The 23,988-nt window shown below is 36.6% G+C and overlaps 3 protein-coding genes across 5 annotated transcripts; all 3 read right to left on the reverse strand.

Moving 5' to 3' along the window:
* Nucleotides 1-1,474: 1,474 nt before the first annotated feature.
* LOC119982550 (serine/threonine-protein kinase-like protein CCR4) lies at nucleotides 1,475-4,102 on the reverse strand. Its single transcript, XM_038825999.1, has one exon. The coding sequence runs from the start codon at nucleotides 4,043-4,045 to the stop codon at nucleotides 1,673-1,675; it is 2,373 nt and encodes a 790-aa protein (XP_038681927.1). The 5' UTR covers nucleotides 4,046-4,102; the 3' UTR covers nucleotides 1,475-1,672.
* A 1,676-nt stretch (nucleotides 4,103-5,778) lies between these two features.
* Nucleotides 5,779-10,041, reverse strand: LOC119982549 (receptor protein-tyrosine kinase CEPR2-like). Of its 2 annotated transcripts, none has more exons than XM_038825997.1 (3): nucleotides 9,658-10,041; nucleotides 6,576-9,125; nucleotides 5,779-6,339 (listed from the first exon to the last, which is right to left on the reverse strand). In XM_038825997.1, the coding sequence occupies exons 2-3, from the start codon at nucleotides 9,088-9,090 to the stop codon at nucleotides 5,984-5,986; spliced, it is 2,871 nt and encodes a 956-aa protein (XP_038681925.1). In that variant the 5' UTR covers nucleotides 9,091-9,125; nucleotides 9,658-10,041; the 3' UTR covers nucleotides 5,779-5,983. The 2 variants fall into 2 exon arrangements, with proteins under 2 accessions (XP_038681925.1, XP_038681926.1); XM_038825998.1 differs by having other exon boundaries at nucleotides 9,668-10,040.
* Nucleotides 10,042-14,321: 4,280 nt separating this feature from the next.
* Nucleotides 14,322-23,672, reverse strand: LOC119982264 (DNA mismatch repair protein MLH1). Of its 2 annotated transcripts, XM_038825557.1 has the most exons (16): nucleotides 23,337-23,669; nucleotides 22,836-23,008; nucleotides 22,549-22,621; nucleotides 21,830-21,964; nucleotides 21,506-21,716; nucleotides 20,623-20,771; nucleotides 20,053-20,151; nucleotides 19,629-19,698; nucleotides 19,348-19,483; nucleotides 18,981-19,075; nucleotides 18,779-18,887; nucleotides 18,105-18,270; nucleotides 17,012-17,173; nucleotides 16,276-16,450; nucleotides 15,209-15,411; nucleotides 14,322-14,773 (listed from the first exon to the last, which is right to left on the reverse strand). In XM_038825557.1, the coding sequence occupies exons 1-16, from the start codon at nucleotides 23,580-23,582 to the stop codon at nucleotides 14,729-14,731; spliced, it is 2,247 nt and encodes a 748-aa protein (XP_038681485.1). In that variant the 5' UTR covers nucleotides 23,583-23,669; the 3' UTR covers nucleotides 14,322-14,728. The 2 variants fall into 2 exon arrangements, with proteins under 2 accessions (XP_038681485.1, XP_038681486.1); XM_038825558.1 differs by lacking the exon at nucleotides 17,012-17,173 and having other exon boundaries at nucleotides 23,337-23,672.
* Nucleotides 23,673-23,988: the final 316 nt, after the last annotated feature.

A 23,988-nucleotide genomic window follows, 5' to 3' on the forward strand; every position in this document is an offset into this window, starting at 1 on the left:
TATATATATATATATATATATATATATATATATATTCCTTTTTGTACAGTAGAATATGCAATGTAGCTAATAAATACTATCCTTGATGGTTCTAGTTTTTATGCTAACAGGCATTATGAAAAAGTTTTGTTCTCTAGGTCATTTCGGATATTTTTCCTACATTTTGGTGGTAGCTTCGTTTGTTCTGTAAGCAGGTCCTTTGTACCGTTAAATTTATCAAAGTATGGCTTGCATTTTATTGTTTGTCAATAGATTAAAATAAGTTTAACCTTATTCGATTTTGGCACTCTTTATTGTTGTCAATGTTAGAACCTCTTAGTAGAATAAGTTTAAAGCTACTAGAGAATAGGAAGGCTGCGTCGGGATCTCTGACTGTATAGGTGCAGAATCTGCCTCAGGGATTCAAGTTAGTACTGCTACCATAAAAATTCTGCAATACAAACTACATGCAGTGAAGTCATGAACTTGTGTAATAAAATTGTTCCAACATCAGGTCCCTGTGTTGTACTTGTACCCTTGTAGTCATGTAAAATTCTCTAAAATTCTTTGTGCAAGTTTGGTTTCTCAAGATGGTACTGGTGGGGTAGAAATAATATTTCAATCTTCTTGTGTATTAAGTTCTAAAACTGCTACTATGTGCAATAACTGCATCATTGACTTCTGTATCTCCTGATTGCTATAAAGTTTCATGTTTATACATATTACTATAAGATTTGGCTGGACTGACTTTGCAGTGCATTGATCTCCTAATACCTAGCATTTCTATAAATAATCATATACTCTACAGTATCTTCCTTCCTTTTCTAACCTATAAAACATTGCTCTGTTCAGTATATTTGTGCATTTTAAACCTCTTTTTGGTACAGCCATGATACAACTAGCTTTCAGGTTCTGCTAATTTGCCATTTATATTCCTACACAGACATTGCTTGATTCTTCCTCCAAAATCTTCCTTATTATAATCCCCATTTGTCTTTACAAATCCTAGCATTAATTATGTTGACTCTTATGCATCTAGAGTTCAATAGTTTTTAATGTATGTGCATTATGCATCACCCCACCAACACTTGATTTTAGTGGTCCATGAACACGTTTTGCTTTTCTAAATTTGATTTTTCAGTAGGACCATGAAACAAAAACTTCCGAGTCTTGGTTTCATTAACGAAAGTTGGCGTATTATGACCTTCCAGGCACCAGCATATTTGTTGTGCTGCCGTTGATTCTTCAATGTCAACAATTTCTCCCCACTTAGACGTTCATTTTTTTTTGATAACGTCGAATTCACTCAGCTGCGGGTCACAAGGAAAACTCTAGAACCATCATGAATCAATTGAGATTTGAATTCACGATCTCCCGTTTGCGTTAAGAGTTATCGTGATTAAGTTCACAATCTCAGTCAACGACCCATTGTTACCACTCATACTTTCATTCTCAAGTAAATTCAAAGACTTATTCTCAAAGAACCAATCATTTGAAACAACCGAACCACACTGAAGAGGAAAGTAATCCAAAGAAGAAGAAGAAAACATACATCCCAATTTGGTCGCCATTTGGAGTAGGTACAATGGCATATCGACAATCACTTTTTGTCTCAAATAATGTAACAAATTATTCAGAACTTTACATAGACTAATCCATGGTACTTGTGTGTGGGCATACCAACCCACAAAGACTACGTGGATGACCCGGTCGTGGACCGGGACATCGACGAAGGGTGAACCAGACAGGCATTGAAGGCTCTTTCTAGACTATCTACAACTTCAGTCATAGAAGGTCTATCTCTACCTTCTGGTGTCACACAGTCTGCCGCCAAGTACCCAACATACCTAACTGCCTCTATTTCAAATGGCGTTGGGGGTGGAACCTTTGGGTCCAACACTCTATGAATCTCATCGTGAACAATATATGGTACCACATAATCAACCACATTTCTTGGCACACCACTCTCATTCTTGTGAATGGCTTTGAACCCACTCAACAACTCCAGCAATACTACTCCAAAACTGTAAACATCGCTCTTAGTATTCAGCTGCTGCAGCCTGTAGTACTCAGGGTCCATGTACCCTACAGTTCCGGCTGCACGCAGCGACAAGTGTGACTCCTCCTCCCCCGGACCCATCAAGGAGAGTCCGAAATCGGACACCTTGGCTTTCCATGTGTCGTCCAAGAGTATGTTCGATGACTTGATGTCGCGGTGTATGATTGGGGGTACAGAGTAGATATGCAAGTACTCGATCCCTCTTGCTGCATCCAACGCTACCTTGATCCTTGCGGCCCAAGAAATTAAGGGTGAGCTCTCAAGTTTGTGGAGATGGTCATGGAGTGTTCCATTGGCCATGTACTCATAGATTAACACACGCTCATGGCAGTCCTCACAGAATCCTAAGAGACGGACGAGGTACTTGTGATTGAGCCGCGACAGGTGTTCGAGCTCGTTAATGAAGGCATTGTCCTTGTCTTGTTCCCTTCTACTGACACCTGTGAATGTTGAAATGTTTGATATTTCTGCTCTCTTGATTGCAACTTCTCTTCCATCAGGTAGTGTAGCATAATACACTGCTCCAAAGCTGCCTGTGCCGATTTTATGATTCTCCGCGAAATTGTTTGTGGATTGAAGTAAGACTTCCAATGGAAACTCCTCCAAATTACCTGCATTTCCCATGCTAGTTAACTGGCTAAGCCTCTTCTCCAATACTGGTACTGCTGCTGCTGTTTGGTTTTGGTTCGGATTTAGTTCTATCGAAGGCCGTGTCTCTTCTAAGGGCCCTGAATCGTGAACGCGACACCCTTTGACCGCACAATATTTGAAGAAAAAGTAGCCCAGGACGATCAACAATGCCAGGGATCCCACACACCCCATGACAAGAAAAGCTACCATTCTGGGGCTCCCATGATGGCTTGAGGAACTCGATTGTTGCGGCGGTGGAGGAGAACATGGTGGTTGTGGTGGTGGACATGATTGAGTTTCGGTCTTACAAGGCTGGCATATGCATCCTTGGCCACAAATTCTGCCTGAATACGCCAATGGACCACAGGGACACTCATTTGAGTCCTTTCTACAGGGTCCTGGTAGTACCTCTTCAAACACTGCATAATTGGTCTCAAAATTCTCATTACCCCAACATTTCAAGGAAAAATCTTCAGTCAATACTCCACAGAAAACCCTTCTCTTTGCTTCAATTGAAACAAAAAAAGACCCTGTCAGATTTTCTGGCAAACTGAAGTTGTTCTGCCCCCAGCAAACTACTTTCCTATCAGTCCTCAATGCACAACTACGATTATCTCCCAAGGCCAATGACATGAACTCCCCTTGTGGAATCTCACCAACCGAATCACCCCAACAATTCAAAGAACTACTAGAATTGATTGCACAGGCATGTCTAGACCCTGCAGCAATGACACTATAATTTCCTTCAGGAACATCAGTAATGCCACTATTGGTACCATTTGGTGCGCAAAAAGGCCTTCCAGTTGTTGACAATCCACACATAAAGTCGCCGCCGACAGCGATTTTCGAGACGTTTTGAGAAATTGTTGAGTTGAACCTCCTCCACTGCCAGCACCCAAGTTGATTGGAATCGCCCACAAGACCACAAATGTGTCTGTCTCCTTCTTCAAGTTCATTAATGGTGGTGTTGTAATAGATTCTCTTGTGCTCCACGATAGTACCACTAGCAGAGAATCTCCAGCAAAATATAGCAGAAGTGGATAAAGAAGAGAAAGACTTCAAGGCACACATAAACCGATATCCTCCGACAAGACCAGAATAAGAAGTATTGGGAGGACTCACAGGGATTTGGATTCCGGGAGGAAAACTAGAACAGTTAAGAGAAGATTGATGGGTTAATGCACAAACTAAGGTCTGATTAGAAGAAGTATGAGAGATTGATACAGTTGAGAGTGAATGAATGAATTGAATCAAAGAAAAGAAGAATAAGATGAAGAAGGAGAAGAGAGAGTGAGCCATAGAAATAATAATTGTTTGTGGGTATTTGATAAATTCATGGGTGGTTTTTGTATAAGAGATTGTGTTCTTTTTGGCCATTCTGAAGAGGAAATTAAACGCGGCTTGGTTCAGGATGACCAAAGACCAAGTCTTTTTTGAATGAAAGAGAGAGAGTTCCTTATTTCCTACTCCGTAGAAATTGAAAGTCCAACGCTGAAACAACAAATTAAATAAATATTTAATAAAATTGGAACTAACTATACACTTTAATAAAATTAGTCTCAATTCTTTGTATCCATCAATTTCAATATTTTGTCACATTATTCTAATATTTTAATTTTACTATCTCATAAATATGGAATTTCCAGGTTATTATGCAAGACTTGACCATAATTTTTCTTGAGGGAGATGTGAACTCAAGGTCTTTGGATTTCTTTGGACCTGGAAATAGAACCAGTAAACCAGCAAATTGGACTTGGAATAATTTGAGATGATTTAGGGCTTTTTGTTTGGGTTTGTTTGCTGTGAAAAAAGGAGAGGAAAAAAAAAAAACTTATTCCTTGAGAAAACTTATAAAAATTGGCAAAAGAAAGTAGTGTTGATTTAAAAACTACAGAATAACTAGAAATGAAGATGATGATTAATATCACTTCTGTTTTTGGTAACCGAGAATTCTCAACCCGCTCCACGTTGAAGTTAGGAAAGACCGGATCAAAATCCGTGCGGAAAATAATGCCGAAACTGTTGGGCGTATGAATTAAACTTGCAACCTCCCACAATTACAAGGAGTTACCACATTCAAGTATTTCACAATCCCAACGAAAACTTCTTTGATGATGACTATTATCACTATAAACATATCGAATGTCAAAAAGACAAATTTATATAATATCGTTCTTGGTTATCTAAAAAATGATGATTTAAAAATATTACTTATCATATGTGGTTGTTAATATCCCCATAAGCATTGACAATGATATGTGGATATTAATATCACTAATAGTTTTCATCAAAATAATAATTTATAATATCCTAAACTTACTATTTCCTCTCCAAGAATTCAAAACAAAATGCAAGCTGAGCCAAACAAGCAAGACTAGAATCCTCATCATTTAGCCCAAAATACAAGGTGAATAGCATAGCCCTTTAAGTCAATTGTTTGACTAAGAACCTGGATGACTAGTCAACATATATGCATTGATTAAACACATGAACTGGTGGAGGTTCATAAAAAAATCCAGTTACAGTTTGTATTCATAGTCAAGATCACTACAACAAAGCATAGTAAAGGTACTGGACCTGGAAACTTTCTACCTTACTTTTTAATAAACATTATTTGCACCCCATTTTTTATTAAATGCACCTCATTAACCCTTTAAAAATACATTAGAGTGGGTGTAATTAGTAAAAAATATGATGCAAATAATGTTGATATATTTTTTTCTAAATTGGGTCAGAACCTTCTATCAAGTTCCATATAATGAGGTCATAACTTATCAGAACTTTTTACATTATACCTTTTGTTACGATTAGTTACTTTGTCATTTAACCTAATTTGTCAGGTTAGAACATTTCACATCCACGCGCACAACAAACGAGACACAATATTAAGACTACTCACACAAACACAAAAACTCACACTTAGAATTTCGATGTCATGTTAAGTTTAGTTACTATTATTCATCCGAATAAATTAACTTGGTGGGTTGATACATTTCACATCATTTATGTATATTCTAACAACTATTATTCAATATACAGAACCCCATCAGACGAAATTTTGGAACAAAATATGTATTTCTACCCAAAAAAAAAACCCTTCCCAGTCAAAATTAGACTATAAGACGACCAAATTATTTATATCTACCAGAAAAGCAACCAAAGATTGGTGCCTCTAGAGTCAAAATTACAACATATCACTAAATTCTGCAAACAAGTTGCCTGGAATATAACTACACTCGCTGATAAAGTTTATACAGAAATATAAGCCAACTGGTAATGAAAATACATACCAGACAAGAAAATTTGAGAACCTTCTCAGTTTTTTGAATAACTGTTGTCCGGAGACTTGAAAGTGCAAGGATCAGCATCAACAAGCATCTTGACAACATCTCTCATGGAAGGTCGTAGCGTCGGAAGCTTGGTGGTGCAAAGGATGGCGATCTTCAAGACCTTAATCATGTCGTCTTCAACGGATTCAGACACCACAGCACTGTCAAGAACCTTAATGATGTTTTTGCGGTCATTGAGACGAGTTAAAACCCAATACACAATATCTTTCCCTTCTCCGTACTCATCTTCGATGGGTTTTCTGCCCGTAACCAGTTCGAGTAGAACCACACCAAAGCTATACACATCACTCTTTGCGGTTACTTTAACAGTATATGCCAGTTCTGCATAAAAAAATATATGGCGATCAGTGTAAACAGAAGCAACCACAACCTTTCACTACAAAGATTTTGTTTCTGTGGGAAGGAACTACTAATTGCAAGGTGTGCACAGAAACTAGAACTTCAATTATCTCACAAAAAGGTTCGAAACTACCAGGAATAGTAGAAAGTGCAGCAGCAGCAGCAACAAACAAGAACCGTAACAACAATGCTCGCAAAAAAGAAGTTTGAAAACATACCAGGAGCAATATAGCCATGAGTGCCAGCAAGGAAGGTATTATCAGACACCCCAAGAGACTTCTCTGCAAGCTTTGCAACACCAAAATCAGCAATTTTTGGCTCGTAATACTCGTCAAGCAAAATATTGCTCGATTTTATGTCTCTATGAATGATGGCTGGTAAGCAATCATGGTGAAGATATGAAATTCCCTCAGCAGCTCCCAAAGCAATTTTATACCTGTGATACCAATCCAACTCTGGCTGCCCACCTTTTATTCGTCTGCGAAGGGCTTGGAACAGATTACCATTTGCCATGTACTCGAACACCAAAAAACTTGAACCTCCATTTAGTAAACAAGCATAGAGCTTCAATATATTTCGATGCCTGATTTTCCCCAAAATCTCCATTTCAGATACCAGAACTTTCACCTTATCCCCTTTCCATAGTTTCTTTACAGCCACGGTACCACCATTTTTCTTCAACTCTAGGCGATAAACTTTCCCTGTACCGCCACATCCAATCAAATTGTCGTCTTCCAAGTGAAAAAGTTCGTCCTCGTCAATTTCAAATTGGTGGAAAGAGGCAAGTTTCCATTTTGGATCTACCCCTTTTGTCCCCTCCGCATCATTTTCCATATCAGTTTCACCATGTTTAAAATTCTTGTAACTCACAAGCATCAAGCAGGCTAAGACCACAACCAAGACCGATGCTAAGATAGAGAATAGAACCAGCCTGTCTTTGTATGCCCTTCTCTGACTGTGATCCCCCACGCATACATCGATCGTAGAGTTTGTTTGGGCATTGGAATTTTGGTCAACGCACAGTTCTTTATTACCAAGAAATGGGCTTTCTCCACCCATTCTCAAAAGCTCAGAAGGAATCCTTCCTGACAACTGGTTATCAGACAAATCAATGGAACTAAGCTTCAACGTTTCTAACTTTTGTGGAATCAAACCGGTAAGATTATTTCTTGAGAGATTCAGAGAGTTCAAAGAGTTCATTTGAACAATTGTTCGTGGGATTTTCCCAGTCAAAGAATTCGATGCAAGATTCAGCTCCACCAGTCTCCCACAATCACCAAGTTCAGGTGGCATCGAACCAGTTAATGAATTTTCTTCCAAATGCAGGGAGGTCAACTGCTTTAGAGAACCAAATTCAGAAGGTATTTCACCTGAGAAGTCATTATGACTTAAATAGAGCGCCTGTAAGTTCTTCAGACTCCCAAGTTCTGATGGAAGCTTACCCGAAAACCGATTGTTCTGCAAAAACAACTGATTCAACTTGGCAGATAACCCAATATCAGGTGATATCCCTCCAGTAAATTCATTATCTTTGAAATCTACTATTTTGGCCAGTGGCAGTGCCCAAACTCCGTCCGGAATTGCTCCCGACATGCGGTTGTTGCTGATTCTTAACCTCTCCACTGATTTACACTCGGTGTAAGAATCCGGTAACTCCCCAGAAAAGTTGTTGCTCAGAGCCAGTAAGTACTGTAACCTTCTTCCTGTGCATAAGTACTTTGGGAAAGGACCAGAAAATTTGTTCTCTGATATGTCAAAACTATTCAGAGGCGAAAACCGACCAAAGTTTGCCGGAAATTCCCCTGAAAAACTGTTTTTATAAATTGAGAACCCATCAAGATGACGCATAATGCCAAACCCAGAAGGGATTTCACCAGAAAAGTTGTTATTGGATATCTCGAAGACCTTTAAGGACTGCAAACTTCCTATTTCCTCAGGCAATTTTCCATACATTTGATTGTTGGATACATCGAAATCCGTCAAAAGCGAAAGACTTCCCAGCTCTGGAGGTATTTCCCCGGTCAACTTGTTTACGAAGAGCTCGATTTTAGTGAGCCTTTTCAATCTACCAATGGCTTTTGGAAATTCTCCGGAGATGTTGTTTCTCGATAAATCTAGTGTCCCCAAGGACTCCATGTCAAATATAAAATCCGGGATCTCTCCTCTCAGATGGCAATTTGCCAGAAAGAGATATGTCAAGTTCTTCAAGTTCCCAAGACTCTCAGGAATTTCACCTTCCTCGAAATAGTTTTGGCCCATTGAGAGGAGTGTTAAGCCAGTAAGATTTCCCACCCAACTTGGGAACGGACCACTGAAACGGTTCAAAGACAAATCGAGAAACCTCAAGGAGCTTTTCAGGCTGGAAAGATCTGGAATGACTCCAAACAGATGATTTCCATCAAGTTTGAGGATTCTAAGGTTCTTGAACACCAGTATCGATGGAGGAATCTCTCCGGTGATATTCTTATCCACCACAGAGATCGCAATGACATTCCCATTATCATCACAAAGAACTCCAAAGAAGTTACATGGAGATTCTGATTCTTTCCAAGAACCAAATGCATTTAAGGGGTCTTGCAGCTGGTTCTTGAAGTCAAATAGTGCCTCAGTCTCTTCAACAGTGGTGGAAAGTGAAGGCGGGAAATTTGAAAACCAGTTCAAGAACAACAAGGTAACAAGAACAAGGTGATGGGTTTTGAACATTGTGATAAAGCTCAGGGGCAAAATGGTCATATCTTGATTTCACAGATTATGCTTCAATTTATTGCCTGCAACCCAGATGAAGAGAAAACATCCACAACCCAATTTACATTGTTCATTATAATATATATTACATCACAGAATTAATAAACAAATAAGAGATTTAGCTGTTGAATTTGATTGAAAGATAAGAGAAAAGTGGGACCTAAGTGAGGTTAGAACATCAGTTTTTGTTTGTAGCTGTGGATTCTTATCATCATCAAGAGTATCCTTTGAAGTCACTCATGACATTCTTTTCTTTGGCTTATTGGGTGTTTATTTGTTTAGCAAGTAAAGCAAAATAAACAAAAAGAAAGAATGATTGGAAAGCAGATTGCCTTTAACAGAAATCCATGATAATCAATTAAAATAATTAGTTTAATTATGAATTAATTCATGAACTAATCACAATACCTACTACTTCAACCGAAAGCAGTATCTTTTTTGGATTTTGAACGTCCCAAAAAAATAATTAATTAATTCAGAAAATGAAACCCACAAGAGATTGATTTGAAATTTGAAAACAAAAGATAAAAAGTAATTGAGAATTAAAGGAATTACCAATATTCACCTTGAGTTAGAGAGAAATGGGTGTCCAAGACTGAAGCTTGATCTTCACTTCACCCTGCTCTGCTCTGCTCACCACAATCCCCCTGAATCTCAGACTCCAAACATCTTCTTTCAATCTCAAGCTCTCAACACAAAATGGAAATATGGGTCCTGTTTTATTATTCTGGAAGAGAAAATAATGGGTTTCCGGAGAGAGTTAGAAGGAAGTGTTTGTTTGTTTGTTTGATTGTTTGGTTTGAGAGAAATTAAGAAGAGAAAATTCCCAGTAAGGAATAAGGGAGGATGAGGAGGGTGTTACAGAGACCCGAGAAGCACAAATATGAAAGAAATATTGGGGGAGGTTTTAGACAGAAGATGATGTTCTGCCCAGCTAGAGAGAGAGAGATGGCAGATAGTGACCTCGTAAATGGAGAAAGTGACGTAAATTATTTGTTTTGTTTTGATATCGATGGGATGTATCAGTTACAGAGTTGCACTGTTTGAGTCAAGTAATTTGGACTTTGGTGTCAGTCATATGGAGTTGTCAATTTAAGAATGTTTCGGATTTTAAAAATGTTAGAGTTTACTGTAAAAAAAACATTTCAGTTATCTAGTAATAAATCTTATCTCTTGATTGATATAACTATAAGGGTTGATAAAACTTTGTGATTGAACCAGAGAACGACATATATACTATTGAGATGTTTTTTACTGAAATCTCCATCACTTTTGTTTGGATTTTCAATTTTACAGACTGAACAGTCTGTTTTTCTTAATTTCTTTCTATCAGGTGAAGAGAGATAACATATTAAGCATTGCTAACAAATGGTATTTGAATAATCAAAACAGTAAGCATAGAATGTTTATTAACTTGCAGATAACACAAGGAGGAAGAAAATTGGGAATTGGAGACCTTTCTATTGCATGAGAGTGGACACCACAGTACCACACCCGTGCCCAGTGCCGACAGCCACACCACATACATATTATTGTTCTGTTTTTTGTGTTACTGGGTTCCATAAAAGCTCTTGGACGCATGTCTGAAATCAGTACAAGTGTTCAATCAGATGATGCTGATCCCACACTTCAATAGAAGTTACCATCAATCATATATACTTTGCTTGTAAAACTGGAGTGTATACAATCCTTGGACCACTTGGGTGATGATAGCCTTAGTGGTTCTTTTTAGGCAGCAAAATCTTATCAAATCTGATTTTTACTATGAGTAATTTTTTTTTTTTATCCACATCTTAGGTTTTGCCAAACTCACATTGTCTCATATGAAAAAAATTTATGCGCTCGAGTTTGATGGTCTGAATTTAGGTCCGTAGATGTATAAGGGTGGCAAAAAATCAATTTCGAGTTCGGACAACATCACGAGTTTACTAAATATTTACATGTGCATATCCTAATCTAGATTGGATTTCAGATATACTTAATTGATCACACCTAGATTGGTTTAAATCCAAACAAATAAATCGGACAATAACTTGTTCCGGATTAAGGTCCGAACAATTAAACGGGACAAAATTTATGTGTTTAGACTCGGACTTGATTTGAAACCGGAGAAAATTTTTATGTTTAGACCCAAATTTCAGATATATAACTTATGTCTGAACTTGATTTAATCGCGATCGAACAAATTCGATCATCTAGATTAGACATAATTTTACCACCCATATATATATATATAGAAAGGACAAACTAATATCGTATGTTTTTTACCAAATAAAAAGGGTACAAGGCTTGAAGCTTCGCATAAAAAACCTGCACCACAGGACAGGAGACAAAAGTCACAAAACACTGAAATGACAATCATATCCATAACGAATATTTAAAAAAAGAAAAAAGAAAAAACAGTCCTGCATTCCAGAAGTTTTGACTAAAATCCTTGTCCTTAATTAATTTATTTTATGGTCAAATCCTGAAAAGTAAAATTGGGGTTTTTTTTTGTCAAATTAACGAAGTGTTCTGTAATTGAAGTGGATAAAACGATTATACAAAGAGGATTCTTATGCATTGCATGGCATGGCTGAGTTGTCCTTTTAGTAATTAATTCCATGAAGAATATATTACTGTTTGTAGTCAATAAAAAAAAAACTATTTAATATTATTGTATAAATTCAACAGCGGTTCTCATATGTTTATTTATTTATTTATTTTACTTTCAACTAAGAGTGACGTGTCAAATCAACCCACCAAAAATACTTCTCAAACAAAAATGATAAAAATCATAGCGTTTTGATAACCCAGTTATCCTAACTATTGAATTAGATGTCCTAGATTTAAGTGACGTTGTGGACTACATATGTCCCATAAGATATACATAAAATCTTGTGTCGTTGTGCGTACAATTTAATAGATAGAATAATTGGGATATCAGCTACTAAGATACCTATCATATTGTAACTGTTTCTAAAATAGGTAGAAAGTAAATAATAATAACTATTATTATTACAGTGATCTGTATTTTAAACTAATTCACCCAAAAAACACATATGATATGAATTATTGGATTACCTAACAAACATACAAGGAAAAAAACCCTACATCAGACAGTACAATGAATGAATGGTTGATGATCAAAGTATGTGAATTTAGGACAAAAAAGTATGGCAAATGGAAAAGATAAAAGTCTCGGCCATTTTAATGCAATAATTATAGACATGTCACCACCCAGCTTACCTATATCGATCCACCCCACTTAATTATATCTAATTAATTTCCTCTAATAACAAAACATATCAATTACTTCATGTCTGTTTCTGATACTCAACATTTTGGAATCTCAAGTTCTAGATGTTCCTCCAAATATTACCACACCATCACCACCTTTGGCACCATTGATTTGGAATCACTTCCCTTGTACCTAGCTACTTCACTTATGCATATATATATATATATATATATATATATATATATATATATATGTCCCATTCGGACTTTGGTGATATTAGTGGGTATCTTAATCAGAATTTACTTGCACTGGACGTATAGTATACTATCAAGAATGGAAAAGGCATATTAGCTGTAGGATTCTCATGACTCAAGAGTGTTCAGTTGATTAAGGAATCAAATTCAATCCTACCACCACCACCACCACTACCATCAACACCTTTAATTAAAAGACAAGTCTTTCACTCTCAATCTTTTTAAATAATTGGTATAACTACTACTACTACTAATTACTTATTCAATTAATATTATTCAAAAAGTCTCGGTCTTTTTCTCCCCTCCAATTTTATGTATTTTCTAATAAAAATTTGTCATTTTCGTGCGTGCTCTAGATTTTCCTTCTAGTATAGAGTATATATATACCAAAATGCTCTGGTTCTTAATTGTTTAATTTATTTTTTTGAAATGTGAAAATTGAGTTAGAAATTAAAATATAATGCAAAGTACAAGCAAATCTCAAAGATTATATTGAATGCCTTATAATTCCAAACAGTTTATTACCCTACACGTATATCACGTACACTTGTATTATTAACGAATGGAGGTGTGTGTGTGGACAGTGGACAGGGACATTGATAATCACATGTACAATAATTGAATCCATATTGCTCTGTCCTTTTGTTCACCTAAATTTCTAGATCCATATATACATACATCTATATATATGCCAGTTTGTCATATCTCAAATTTAATTTTTTTCCTCTACTACATTGAAATATAGGAACCGAATCCTAAACTTTTATAGAGTTTAGTTACCTTAATTAGCAAAAAGCATTTCTTTTAGGCAAATTTTCCTTTACGTCCATCTCTCTAACTATGTGTGGAATACAATGAGAGGTTTTATTTAAATGGTTTGTTGTTGTGATCGTCTCAATCCTAATGATTTTGATACAATTAACAAGATTGTACACAACTTCTTTATATTTATGTCTATGTACCATATATGGAATTTTGTTTTAACTTAATCATGCCCTTTATACGTTTATTTATCTACACAAAAGAGTGTATATCAGTATATATAGGTTGTTTTTATTGAAATCTTCAAAAGTTTTGGTGCCATAAACAGATGTATTAGTGTATTATTAACCTTCAGTGGATCACACGTCAATATATGTCTCGTGGTTAATTTGTTGCTAACAGGATGATAACTTAACCCATTATCCATGGATGTCTGGTATGAAAGGCAATTTATCTACGACATCTGATAACCGATTTTTATCCTAAACGTTAAATCCTAAATTCTATATTCTAAATCGTAAATTTCTTATCGTAAACGTTAAATCCTAAACCCTATATTGTAAATCGTAGATCTTGGACTATAAATCCTATATAAAATTATTGAAAGCCTGAATACGCGTCATTATTTAAAGCCTGAAAAGCCCATACCTATAACAAGACATTTATTCTTTAGCACTTACTAACAGGTGTCCTCGGTCGAATTTTGACATAAAAATAACTAACCAATCGTTTGGTTATTGATGCTTTGATCAATTTTTTTCGGGATTTTGATCAATCCTCACTAAAATTTCTTTGATGATAACCAATCAATCGGTTCGGACGATTGGTCGGTTCAATCCAAATAATTAATTTGGACAGCCCTATGTGTACGTATGTAGGCCCATCAGGTTTCATTGTGGAGTGGCAATTAGATAGACAAGATAGGATAAATTTGTCATATTGTCAAATGAAGACAAAAAAACGAAGAAAAAACACGAGAGGACTGATGCACATAGCTGGTGGTGGATGGCATCCAACAAATCCACATCCAGATTTGTTCAGAGATTCAATGAACCAAATCTGGTCCAGATTTCGATAGAGGCAAAAATATGGATTGCGACAGGGCCCATGTTGGGCACACTGGGCTTTCAATATAGGGCGTTTGAAAGAAAAGGTGGGTTGCGATTAGTTGGGAAGCCCAAACTAACCGGCCCACTAATTGTGAATAACATTCTACATTGATTCATGTTCAAAAGGAAAAGCTATCACCACCTTGTAATGGAAGTTGGCAGGGAAAAGTATCATATCAGGCAAAAATGAGCATGTAAGCTACTCTGAACACCAAAAAACTCGCATAATAACTGCGATCAGCTAGTCCTCTCTCGTTAGGTCCAGATAGAACTTATCCCCATTAGCATCTTTCAAAAATCTTGTACAGCTTCTCCAACGACGCTACCTGTAGAAAAAAGTTGTTTGGAAATAGCAGCAACAATGGTAACTGACATCCTTCAATTTTATTGATAGACCCAAAAAATTAGATCATAACGATGATGGCGATAACAAAACATTAGGAGTCATGGCTTCTCAATAGACTAGAACTATACACCTCACAATGTACTTAAATTCATGTTGTAGTTATGGCACAACTGACAGTCGAACAAAAAGAGAAGTACATACAATACTTTGGTTTGTTTCTGAACCGTAGCGATGCATTAAGCTAGAGGTATGCAGTCATATGGCTTACATAAGGTGTTGCAAACCTTAATAGGAACTTCTGAGCTAGTAGCTCTAGAAACCCAGAACACATTCACCTATTGAACTCCTCAGAGATTTAAACAAAAACAGCAGACCAAAAAATGAACATAGGCAGCAAAAAAAGTACTATCCTTACCTGTACAAAAGTTCCATTTGTTGCCATTGAGGATGGTGGTTTGAAAAAGAGTCTCATGGATGGAAACAGTACATGCTGGATTGACCATTCACGCTGGGCCCATGCAGTCTCTGCCTCCGAAAGTAATTCAACCTCCATTTCACTCTCCATATCAAGGTTTTTCTGTTCAAGCTCCATTTTACTCTCCGTATCAAAGTTTTTCTCTGTCACCACAGGAAGAAAAAAGAATTTGGTAAATGGTCATATGTTCCACAACAGGAATAGCGCGGTTTAAGGTGCAACAGGGAAATGATCCTCAACAGAGTTGTTACCAGATATTTATCTATGGGAGCCACTGTATGAGTTAAAAATCTTCCAAATGCTACCACTAAGGTATTTCTTTACTCTCTTTTTTCTCTCTTCTTTCTCTCTCTTCTTTTTTTTTTTTTTTTCTCCTTCTCTATTTGGCATGCCTAAGAAAAGCTCGCTTATTTCTATTCTCACATACACAGAGAAAGGGAAAAAAAATCAATTGTTAGTCATAGAAAGTGTAGATGAAACCCTCCAAACAGTTTTATTTTCTAAATAAGCATATTTACTTTACATCATATACGAAAAATATATAAATTAAGATTTTTTTTAATCTTTCAAAACTAATGACTTCAGGAAAAAGCTTGAGAACTTGGCCAATTATTCGCTTTTAGAAATAAGAACCTTGTCTTCTTTTAAAACAATGACAACAAAGCATTCAAGAAAATAACTGTGAGGCCATCATGATAGGTCATAGCCCTATAGAAAGGTCCCGCAGCAAATGATAAAACTAAGGGTAGAAAAGAACTTTGGCTCCCTGGAACCCCTTCATACGCTTGTATCATTAATCTCGAAAGTTCAGTGTTAGTGAACCAATTATGAAAGAAGAAATCCTATAGCTTGTTATGACAAATAATTTGAAACGGGCACACGAGGTTCATTGGATCCACAGGAACATTAGCCTTCAAAAGCCACAGTATATCTTAAAAGTATCATCAAGTAATTCAGGAGACAATCATGAACAAAAGTGGCAAGAACTTGCAGTAGTGAAGATATACCCATATCATAAGAGGGAGTTTCTTCATCCTGAGGAATCCTGACTGGTTTTCTCTTTCGGTAAAATTGCAAGTCATCGCCTGATGGCTTGGGCAACAGAGGGGGATGCATGGCATAAAAGTTTCCAAGAGCAGCTGCAATTGTTTGAAAGCAATTCCTTTCATCCTCCCAATCAACCTACAAAATGGGCAGAAATCAGAGTTTTACAACACGAATCGTGTTTCTAAGATGAAAAGGAAGGTAGTCAAATAGCAATGTTCAAATATTTCATGACTTTTTCTCATATGCTATCAGCAGATGAGGATATGGTAGTACTTGAAAAATGTGCAGATACAAGACATCATCCACCTCCCTAGATTTTGCTTTACCAAAAAGATGTTATAAAGAATCGTATAATTTCTCTACACTCTCGTGAAGCCTTTAACTTCCAATATGAAATACCAGAATAACGAGGCTATTCTAAATTGTATCTGTTCCCTGTTCACTAAATATTCTCTCATGACTACACCTCAAGAAGCAATAGATGCAGTATGAAATAGTATTAGATAAACATGAAAGTATGATCAGAGAATCTTGTCAGATGTCACATATAATATGTTGCATCATTAGCTCCAGAAAAGAAAAGCGACCATTTGCCTGTGCGTGAGCTGACTTTATTTTTTAAAATGAATATGACTTGATCATTTGCGGATCACTAAGGCATAGAAGAAAAATATCATATAAAATTTTGGAACCTACATCATTGGCCAAACAAAGTACAAATTCAGGAACGCGATCCATGTCAGGTGTGTGCTGGTCAAGTATTACAGGAATCCTAGACAAGTTCCCCTGTTCATCAATATAAATGCAAAAAAATTCCTCCAGCATTTCAGCCTTCTTCTTAAGCAATTCTGTATTCATCTGGTAAAAATCAAAGAACAAAAGTCAGCGTCAGCAGACAGCCAGCTGAAACATATCACTGAAACAAGATTGTATTAGAAACCCATTCTATGCTCGATTTGATGCGCTGAACATATTGGCTCTAAGACCTGACAATTTGATGAGTAAAGGGAACCGTTGGACAAAACTAAGAAGAAGAAATTTACTGATGAAGCTGTTCTTAAACTCAAAACGCACTCTCTTTTCATTTCTGATGTCATTCCCCTCCTCTTTATCTCTAGTTTTCATCCACATCACTCCCAACATAATTTGAATATTTACGTATATTATTGCTATTGCATGCCTCACAGACAAATTTCTAATCTAGAAACATATGTATACATTTTACAACAACGTTTAATTGTTTTAATAATATGAAGTCCTAAGATTTATTGAGACCACCCAATGGCTCAAAAAAATAAATTTCTTTATTTTATACTAGTATTGACTATATCTAATACTAAACAATTATCTGAGGCCAAAAATAGTTTGCAGCATCAAAGTTAGGAAGTTGACATAAAGCAGATAACAGAAATGTATACTCCTATACAATGAACAAGAGGGCACTCAGTAGTCAATATAACAGAAATCCTAAACAATGCATTTGTTCTTACAAATCATGGACCCAAACCAGAAGACAGCTCAGCTAAAAGATAATGATTGAAAAAAGTCATGATCAGGAAATTCCAGGCAAATAATTTTAGTTTCCATGTTGTCACAAACACCAAATGACATCATAGTTTGCACGTAACTTTTCTATGCAGATGACACAAAATTTTACTTAGATTCCAACAGGTGTTCTATTATTTTTCCAGCTATCAAAAAGAAGTTTAAATGAACCTGGCAATAACAGCAAGGAAAAACTTAGTGGACATCAAAAAAAGAGGAAACCAAGCCAAAAAACATGGATTACATCTGCAATCTTCTCCTTCAGGTCATCATTTTCTATGCTTTCTGGATCTAAGTCTTCCTCTTTCAGGGCCAACATAATCAGCTCTGACAGGGGAGCAGGATCACTTAGTTGGATAGCATTAAAATGACAGAAACGGCGCAGAACCTGCTGATACATAAGCTCCTTGCTGTACATGAACAGCGAGAAATTTTTGATCAATTAACAAGTAGTTACACAACTCAGTACAGCACATTAAATATTAGCAAAAATGCTCCCAACACCAATTTTAAAAACTACACAAAATATGAATCAGTACATTAACTCTTCAGATTCAGTAATTCCAGTTGCCATTGATTTTCAGGATAAGCACTGAAGCACATCATAACAAGCTATCAACGTGATACGGACATAGAATAAACACAGATGCTCACACACATAAACGGAAACAAATTAAGTTCAATGTGACAATATATGTACATGCATGCATAAGCACGCACCTCAATACAAGTGTGCGAGCATATAGAGAGACAAAAGGTGAAAAGCAGAAAACTTATATTTCAAAAGCCAGCAAAACTAAAGAATCAATATATCTTGGAAAACTTCATCCACACAGAACATGAAACACATCAAGGAACAACGAGTAACGACACATATTAGCCAAAAATCTGTCACATATTTATAGACAGAATCATTACCTTAAGTTCACTACATTTGCAAGATAAAGATGAGTATTGTGTTGAAGCAATGCAAAAACATTATCTGCCATTCCAATATACGTGCAGTGTCGTGCAATGTCTAGCAAACCTGCATAAAAATGTATTAATGGACACATCTGATGTTGTAATTTTCTTGACCGAATAAATCTCATTGCTAATAACACAAGAACGTTGGTCCCACCTGAATGACAATTGCCATCAATCTCATCGATAAGCTGTTGAACACTAGTAATGTCAGAACTTTCCTTTGGGTTCCTTCTTTGCCTGACAGAGGACCTATAATACACAAAAGGAAAATACAATGAAGTCCTTTTTTAACTTATTATTTTTTTTTTTGCAGGAAAAGTAGTAGGGAGGAGTTAAGATGGCAATCATTCCAGTATTGAAGCATCCTATTGAACTGTCAAACAACAAATGTCAATGAACATACTTCACTTAAAAAACTACAAGGTTGCCTTATTGGATAAGCAAAGGGAAAAGAAATATAACTTAGAAAGTAATTTTCTTTCCACGTATTGATTTTATTTACAAGTTCACGTTAAATATACCTCACAGCAGTTAGGCTAGAGTTTCCATCAAATTGGTCTGCAGGCTTCTCATGCAAATAGGCATGCAACCTTCCAGCTGGATCCAATGAATCTGTTCTAACCATTTTATGCACCGGAACTTTTGCCAACTTCAACCCTGATAAAAATAAAGTTACATGAAACTAGCAGTTGTTTTGATAGACTGTCAAACAAGTATAATATTTGAATGATACAACCAACGAGTGAAGCCTCCAAAGTCTAAAGTGAATACAGAACAATTACAAGAAAAACATATTCCGTACCAGAGGGTGAGGGATTGAGATGCAGATCTTTATTTGTACCAATAGTAGCAGATGTTGAAGACTCCACAGTCTATGACATTCATAAGACAAACAATGAAATGAAAATGCAAAGTTAATGTTCTGTGTTCATATATGCAAATCTATGTTCATATTTGACTATGCATTGAAAAAGTACTGAACTTTGTTCTAACAATGACCTTAACTGAAGAACTAACTAAATATTTTGGAGCAAGCGAAGTCAATAACTTCACACCTTGACCAAATTTACATGACACTTAACCTGTTCATTCAAATTCTTCAGACATTTGATGCTGATACTTTTGCAGGTAGGCAATGGGAAGTGAGCTTTACTGATTGTTTTCAGCTTGACGAAGCAGAAGTTATACTAACAAACAGAGGAAAGATCAGGTTCTTCAAAATATACCTGTTCTTGGAATGTCCTTGTGTCATTTGAGTTTCTCAATTTAGACTCAACTGTTGATTGTATCTTTTCAATTATAGCTTCCTGGTTCAAAAGGCTCACCTGCATATCGATATACGGCCTGTTTTCAATAAGAATACTAAAAAATGTAAAGCACTTGACAAAGGTTAGTGAGCAAGGATGAAAAACAAGGAGGAGAAACTTGTTGGTTTACCCTCTCATATTATTGAGAAATAAGGGGTGAAGAAACTCACGATAATTTCCTAGTTCCTAAGAGGTGTCTACTTTCTGCAATCTCATTTTGTTAATATGTGAGGATATGAGATTCCAGAATGATGACATTTGCGAGTGAGCTAATGGTAAATCTGGATTCAACTAATATTCCTTTACATTGGATAGTACATTTTAAGTAAAATCTAAAAGAAAAGAATCACAGTTCAACATTAACATTCATGATAGAATAAACTAGCTACTTTTGGTCAGCAAAAACTGTAGAACTACTAAAATGAGTACTGTTTTCAGGAGGAGGAGGAGGGAGGGAGAGAAGAAGGAGGGGGGGGGGGGAATATGTACCTCTCTCTTTGTGGGGTGTACATTCACATCAACATGCTCTGGTGGCAGTACAATAGACATGTATATGAAGGGTTTGGATGCTTTTGGCAATGTCGCAGCGTAAACAATTTCGATAGCTCTCTTCAAAGCTGTACAATCCACCAATCTATCTGGCATAAATTAAAAGGAAAACAGAATACAAGGATTGGATGAGCCTTCAATACAATTTGGTAAATCTTGATTATGCTAGCCTAGGTTCAAAATTAAGTAAAATTGAATCTTTAACAACTTAACGTCTGTTTAAAGATTATTTCAGTGCTACTGAAAGAAAATTCATTTATACCATCCAAGTCTAATGCTAAGACTTTAAGAAAGAGAATATTGAATTATTGACCAAAAATGGGACACGGTTCAAAATCAAGGGACCAAAAAATTTGTGAGCCCCACAGACTGAATGATGTAGCTACTCATACAATCTTCAACATGAAACAAAAATGGAAATGGAAACATTTGGCTCAATGTAAAGCTTAGCTATTCTTATTCTCAAAGAATATTTATTATCCTATTGATGGGACAAAACAAGAGCGAGCACGATCACCCACGACCTCTTCTGTTCAAAAACAATAATAATGATACAAGACTCCATTCTCCCCACTCTTGTGGGCATAATCACACTCTTAGTTTAAAAACCATCAGCTAATGGGAAGATGCCATTTTGGGTATGCGACATTAATCGCAAAAGAATATTTTCAGGAAAAAAAAAGGAGTAGTTTATTTCACAAGTACAATAACTAGTGTGCAAGAGTGTTGCTTTCTGGCAATAAAACTTTTTTGTACACCTGAAGAGTAGAAGTTAAAAAAAAGAAAGAAGGTGACCAATTTTGAGTTCTACACCACCACATACCATTTATAAAAAGCACCATTGTTATTTTCTTCGCAACATAATTTAAATCGGAGATAAGTCCATCCATCTCAAAGACCGCACTGGAAGGGTCATTTTCTGAAGCTTCTACTTTCATCAAATTCAAAGCAACTGACACCCCATACACAGATCTGATGGAATCAAGCCTCGACGAAGTGGCCACTGAGTGAACATCAGCTCTAGCAGCTCCATGCTGATTACAAAACAGATTATCACACTACTAAGCCATCAAACACTAATGCCAACCATGCAAAGAAAGAATACAGCTTCAAATGATACCAGTTTCAATGCCCACAAGAATCTAACCTTTCTGCAAGAAAAGCTCACGTTTGTGTGGTGAATAGCAAATCGGCTTAGCAAGTCTACAATTTTTGAATAATCATCAGCAGAGTTTTGTAGTGTCTTCCTCCGAGCAATCATGTTGTAGAACAAATTCTCTACCTGATAAATTAAAAAACAGTAAAAAGAGTCCTGACTGGTTCGTAATAAAATTTCAGTCCATGAAGATCATTAGCACATATGTAAAGCCATTCCTAAAATTTTGAATTAATTTTTATTTCCCTCTTCAGACAGATGACAATCAAATCATACCATATAATTTCTTAAAATGAAGTTAATCATGATGATATTATTACAACCTAAACTATAAATATAAATAATGGAAAAGCACAAAATCTAATACTGAATAAATAACTAATGCGACTGATTCTTTACTTTTCAAGTTTTGATATTCTCAACCACATATCCATTATTGCACCCTGAATTTCTACAAGACTACGTGGCAGTGGCAGTGGCAGTGGCAGTGGCAGTGACAGAGTTGCAAGGGTGTAATCTAGAGAGCACTAATTTAATTACTGAAAACAGTCTTTCCACGTATTATCTGGGGGTAAGGTCTACGTACATCCTGTCTATCCCCGATCCTGCCTACTACGGGATCCTTGTGCACGGATGTTGTTTACCTTTTCTTACCTATGCCAGAGAGAAGAATGACCTAAGCAATGTCAAGTAAAATGTACTGCTAATACCATTATCTGCGTTCCTTTTACAGCAGCACAAGGCTTTGGTTCATGCTCCATGACACCATCTCTGTATGATACCCTGCACAACAAACTCAAATACTCAAACTTCAACACTTAATTGCTAAAAGAATACCGACGGTATTTTCATAACTATATTTCACCTGATTTTCTTTTACTATCCAACAAAACAATGTCCAATCATCTAAAAACCTAGTCTGCATTACTTTTAAAAGCCAGAACATCATAAGATATAAATATTGACTAACTGAAAAGAGTGACATGAATCCACCCACCTGTAACCGTGCAACTGTCCTTTGGTTATGGTGGTGACAGTAACATGACCAACATAGGTCATGCTTGCCAATGCCTCCCCTCTGAAACCCATTGACTTTATCGACTTTAAATCCTCAAATTCACACAACTTGGAGGTCGTGTGCCTCTCACACAGTATGGGCAAGTCCTCGTACTAACAAAAACCATGATAAGGAAACATATGTAAGCGGAGATAAATAAAACAAAGGAGACCGAAAATAGTTAAATAAAATAAGTTGAAATATTCAAAAGCAAATTTGACAGAAAATTAGCTACTCCTTTTCCGGATTCAATCCCTAAAAACTGAAACGAATACATATTTCACCTGCCCTGCATGATAGGGCGTCAATTTTTTAATTTTAAAGAAAAGAAGTAAACAGGACTAATACAACAGAAAGATTTGTTCCTTTTTCTTCCAGTTTCTCAGCAACCAAACGCACGGAAGAGAAAGAAGTAGAAAAGACACAAATATAGGTACATACGCGAATTCCGTGGCCGTCATCGGAGACTTGGATGAGCTTAAGGCCACCGTCCTTGACTACGACATTTATGGAGGTGGATTGGGCGTCGAGGCTGTTCTCCACCAACTCCTTTACGGCCGATACTGGCCGTTGGATCACTTCTCCTGCCGCGATCCTATTCACCACCGACTGATCTAGTCTCTGAATTTTTGGAGGCTCCTTTAGCAGCTCTTCTTCCACAACGTCTACTTCCATTCCCATCGTCATCCCTAACTTCTTCTCCTTTTTCCTTCTGGTTTCAGACTTTCAGTGGCACTCATCTAGTTCCCGCGGTTTAACTTTTAATGTTCCATACTACTTTTAGGTCGCCCGACCCAAAATGCCAATTGTCTTGTTGGTTTGTGATGGGATAGGGGTTGGGCCCCCCTTTTTAGCGAAATCGGACCAGAGTTGAGTTTGCTGGACTGACTAATGTAAGCCCATGGGCCATGGGGCCAGCTTTGGGCTCCTTTAAGGGCTGACTAACTTAAGCCCATGGGCCATGGGGGCTAACTGGCATCACCTTCTCAACAAATTATGGCTTAAATAGCCCAATAGGATTCTTTTATTGAGGAATTCTCCAATCAGAGTTTTCACTCATTTTTTTTTAATACAAGAAAAAGGGATGGAAGGC

This window comes from Tripterygium wilfordii, chromosome 17 (assembly GCF_013401445.1).
Source record: "Tripterygium wilfordii isolate XIE 37 chromosome 17, ASM1340144v1, whole genome shotgun sequence".
NCBI classification, from domain to species: Eukaryota; Viridiplantae; Streptophyta; class Magnoliopsida; order Celastrales; family Celastraceae; genus Tripterygium; species Tripterygium wilfordii.

What these genes read in the sequence shown, in the direction of transcription:
- LOC119982549 (XM_038825997.1), bottom strand. Translation starts at nt 9,090, where the DNA reads ATGACCATTTTGCCCCTGAGCTTTATCACAATGTTCAAAACCCATCAC. An exon ending in TCATGGCTATATTGCTCCTG is followed by an intron (nt 6,340 to 6,575) that starts GTATGTTTTCAA and finishes TTTTTTATGCAG; the next exon opens with AACTGGCATATACTGTTAAA.
- LOC119982264 (XM_038825557.1), bottom strand. Translation starts at nt 23,582, where the DNA reads ATGACGATGGGAATGGAAGTAGACGTTGTGGAAGAAGAGCTGCTAAAG. An exon ending in TCTCAATCCCTCACCCTCTG is followed by an intron (nt 19,484 to 19,628) that starts GTACGGAATATG and finishes TATTTTTATCAG; the next exon opens with GGTTGAAGTTGGCAAAAGTT. An exon ending in TACTTTGTTTGGCCAATGAT is followed by an intron (nt 16,451 to 17,011) that starts GTAGGTTCCAAA and finishes CCCATTTTGTAG; the next exon opens with GTTGATTGGGAGGATGAAAG.
- LOC119982550 (XM_038825999.1), bottom strand. Translation starts at nt 4,045, where the DNA reads ATGGCCAAAAAGAACACAATCTCTTATACAAAAACCACCCATGAATTT.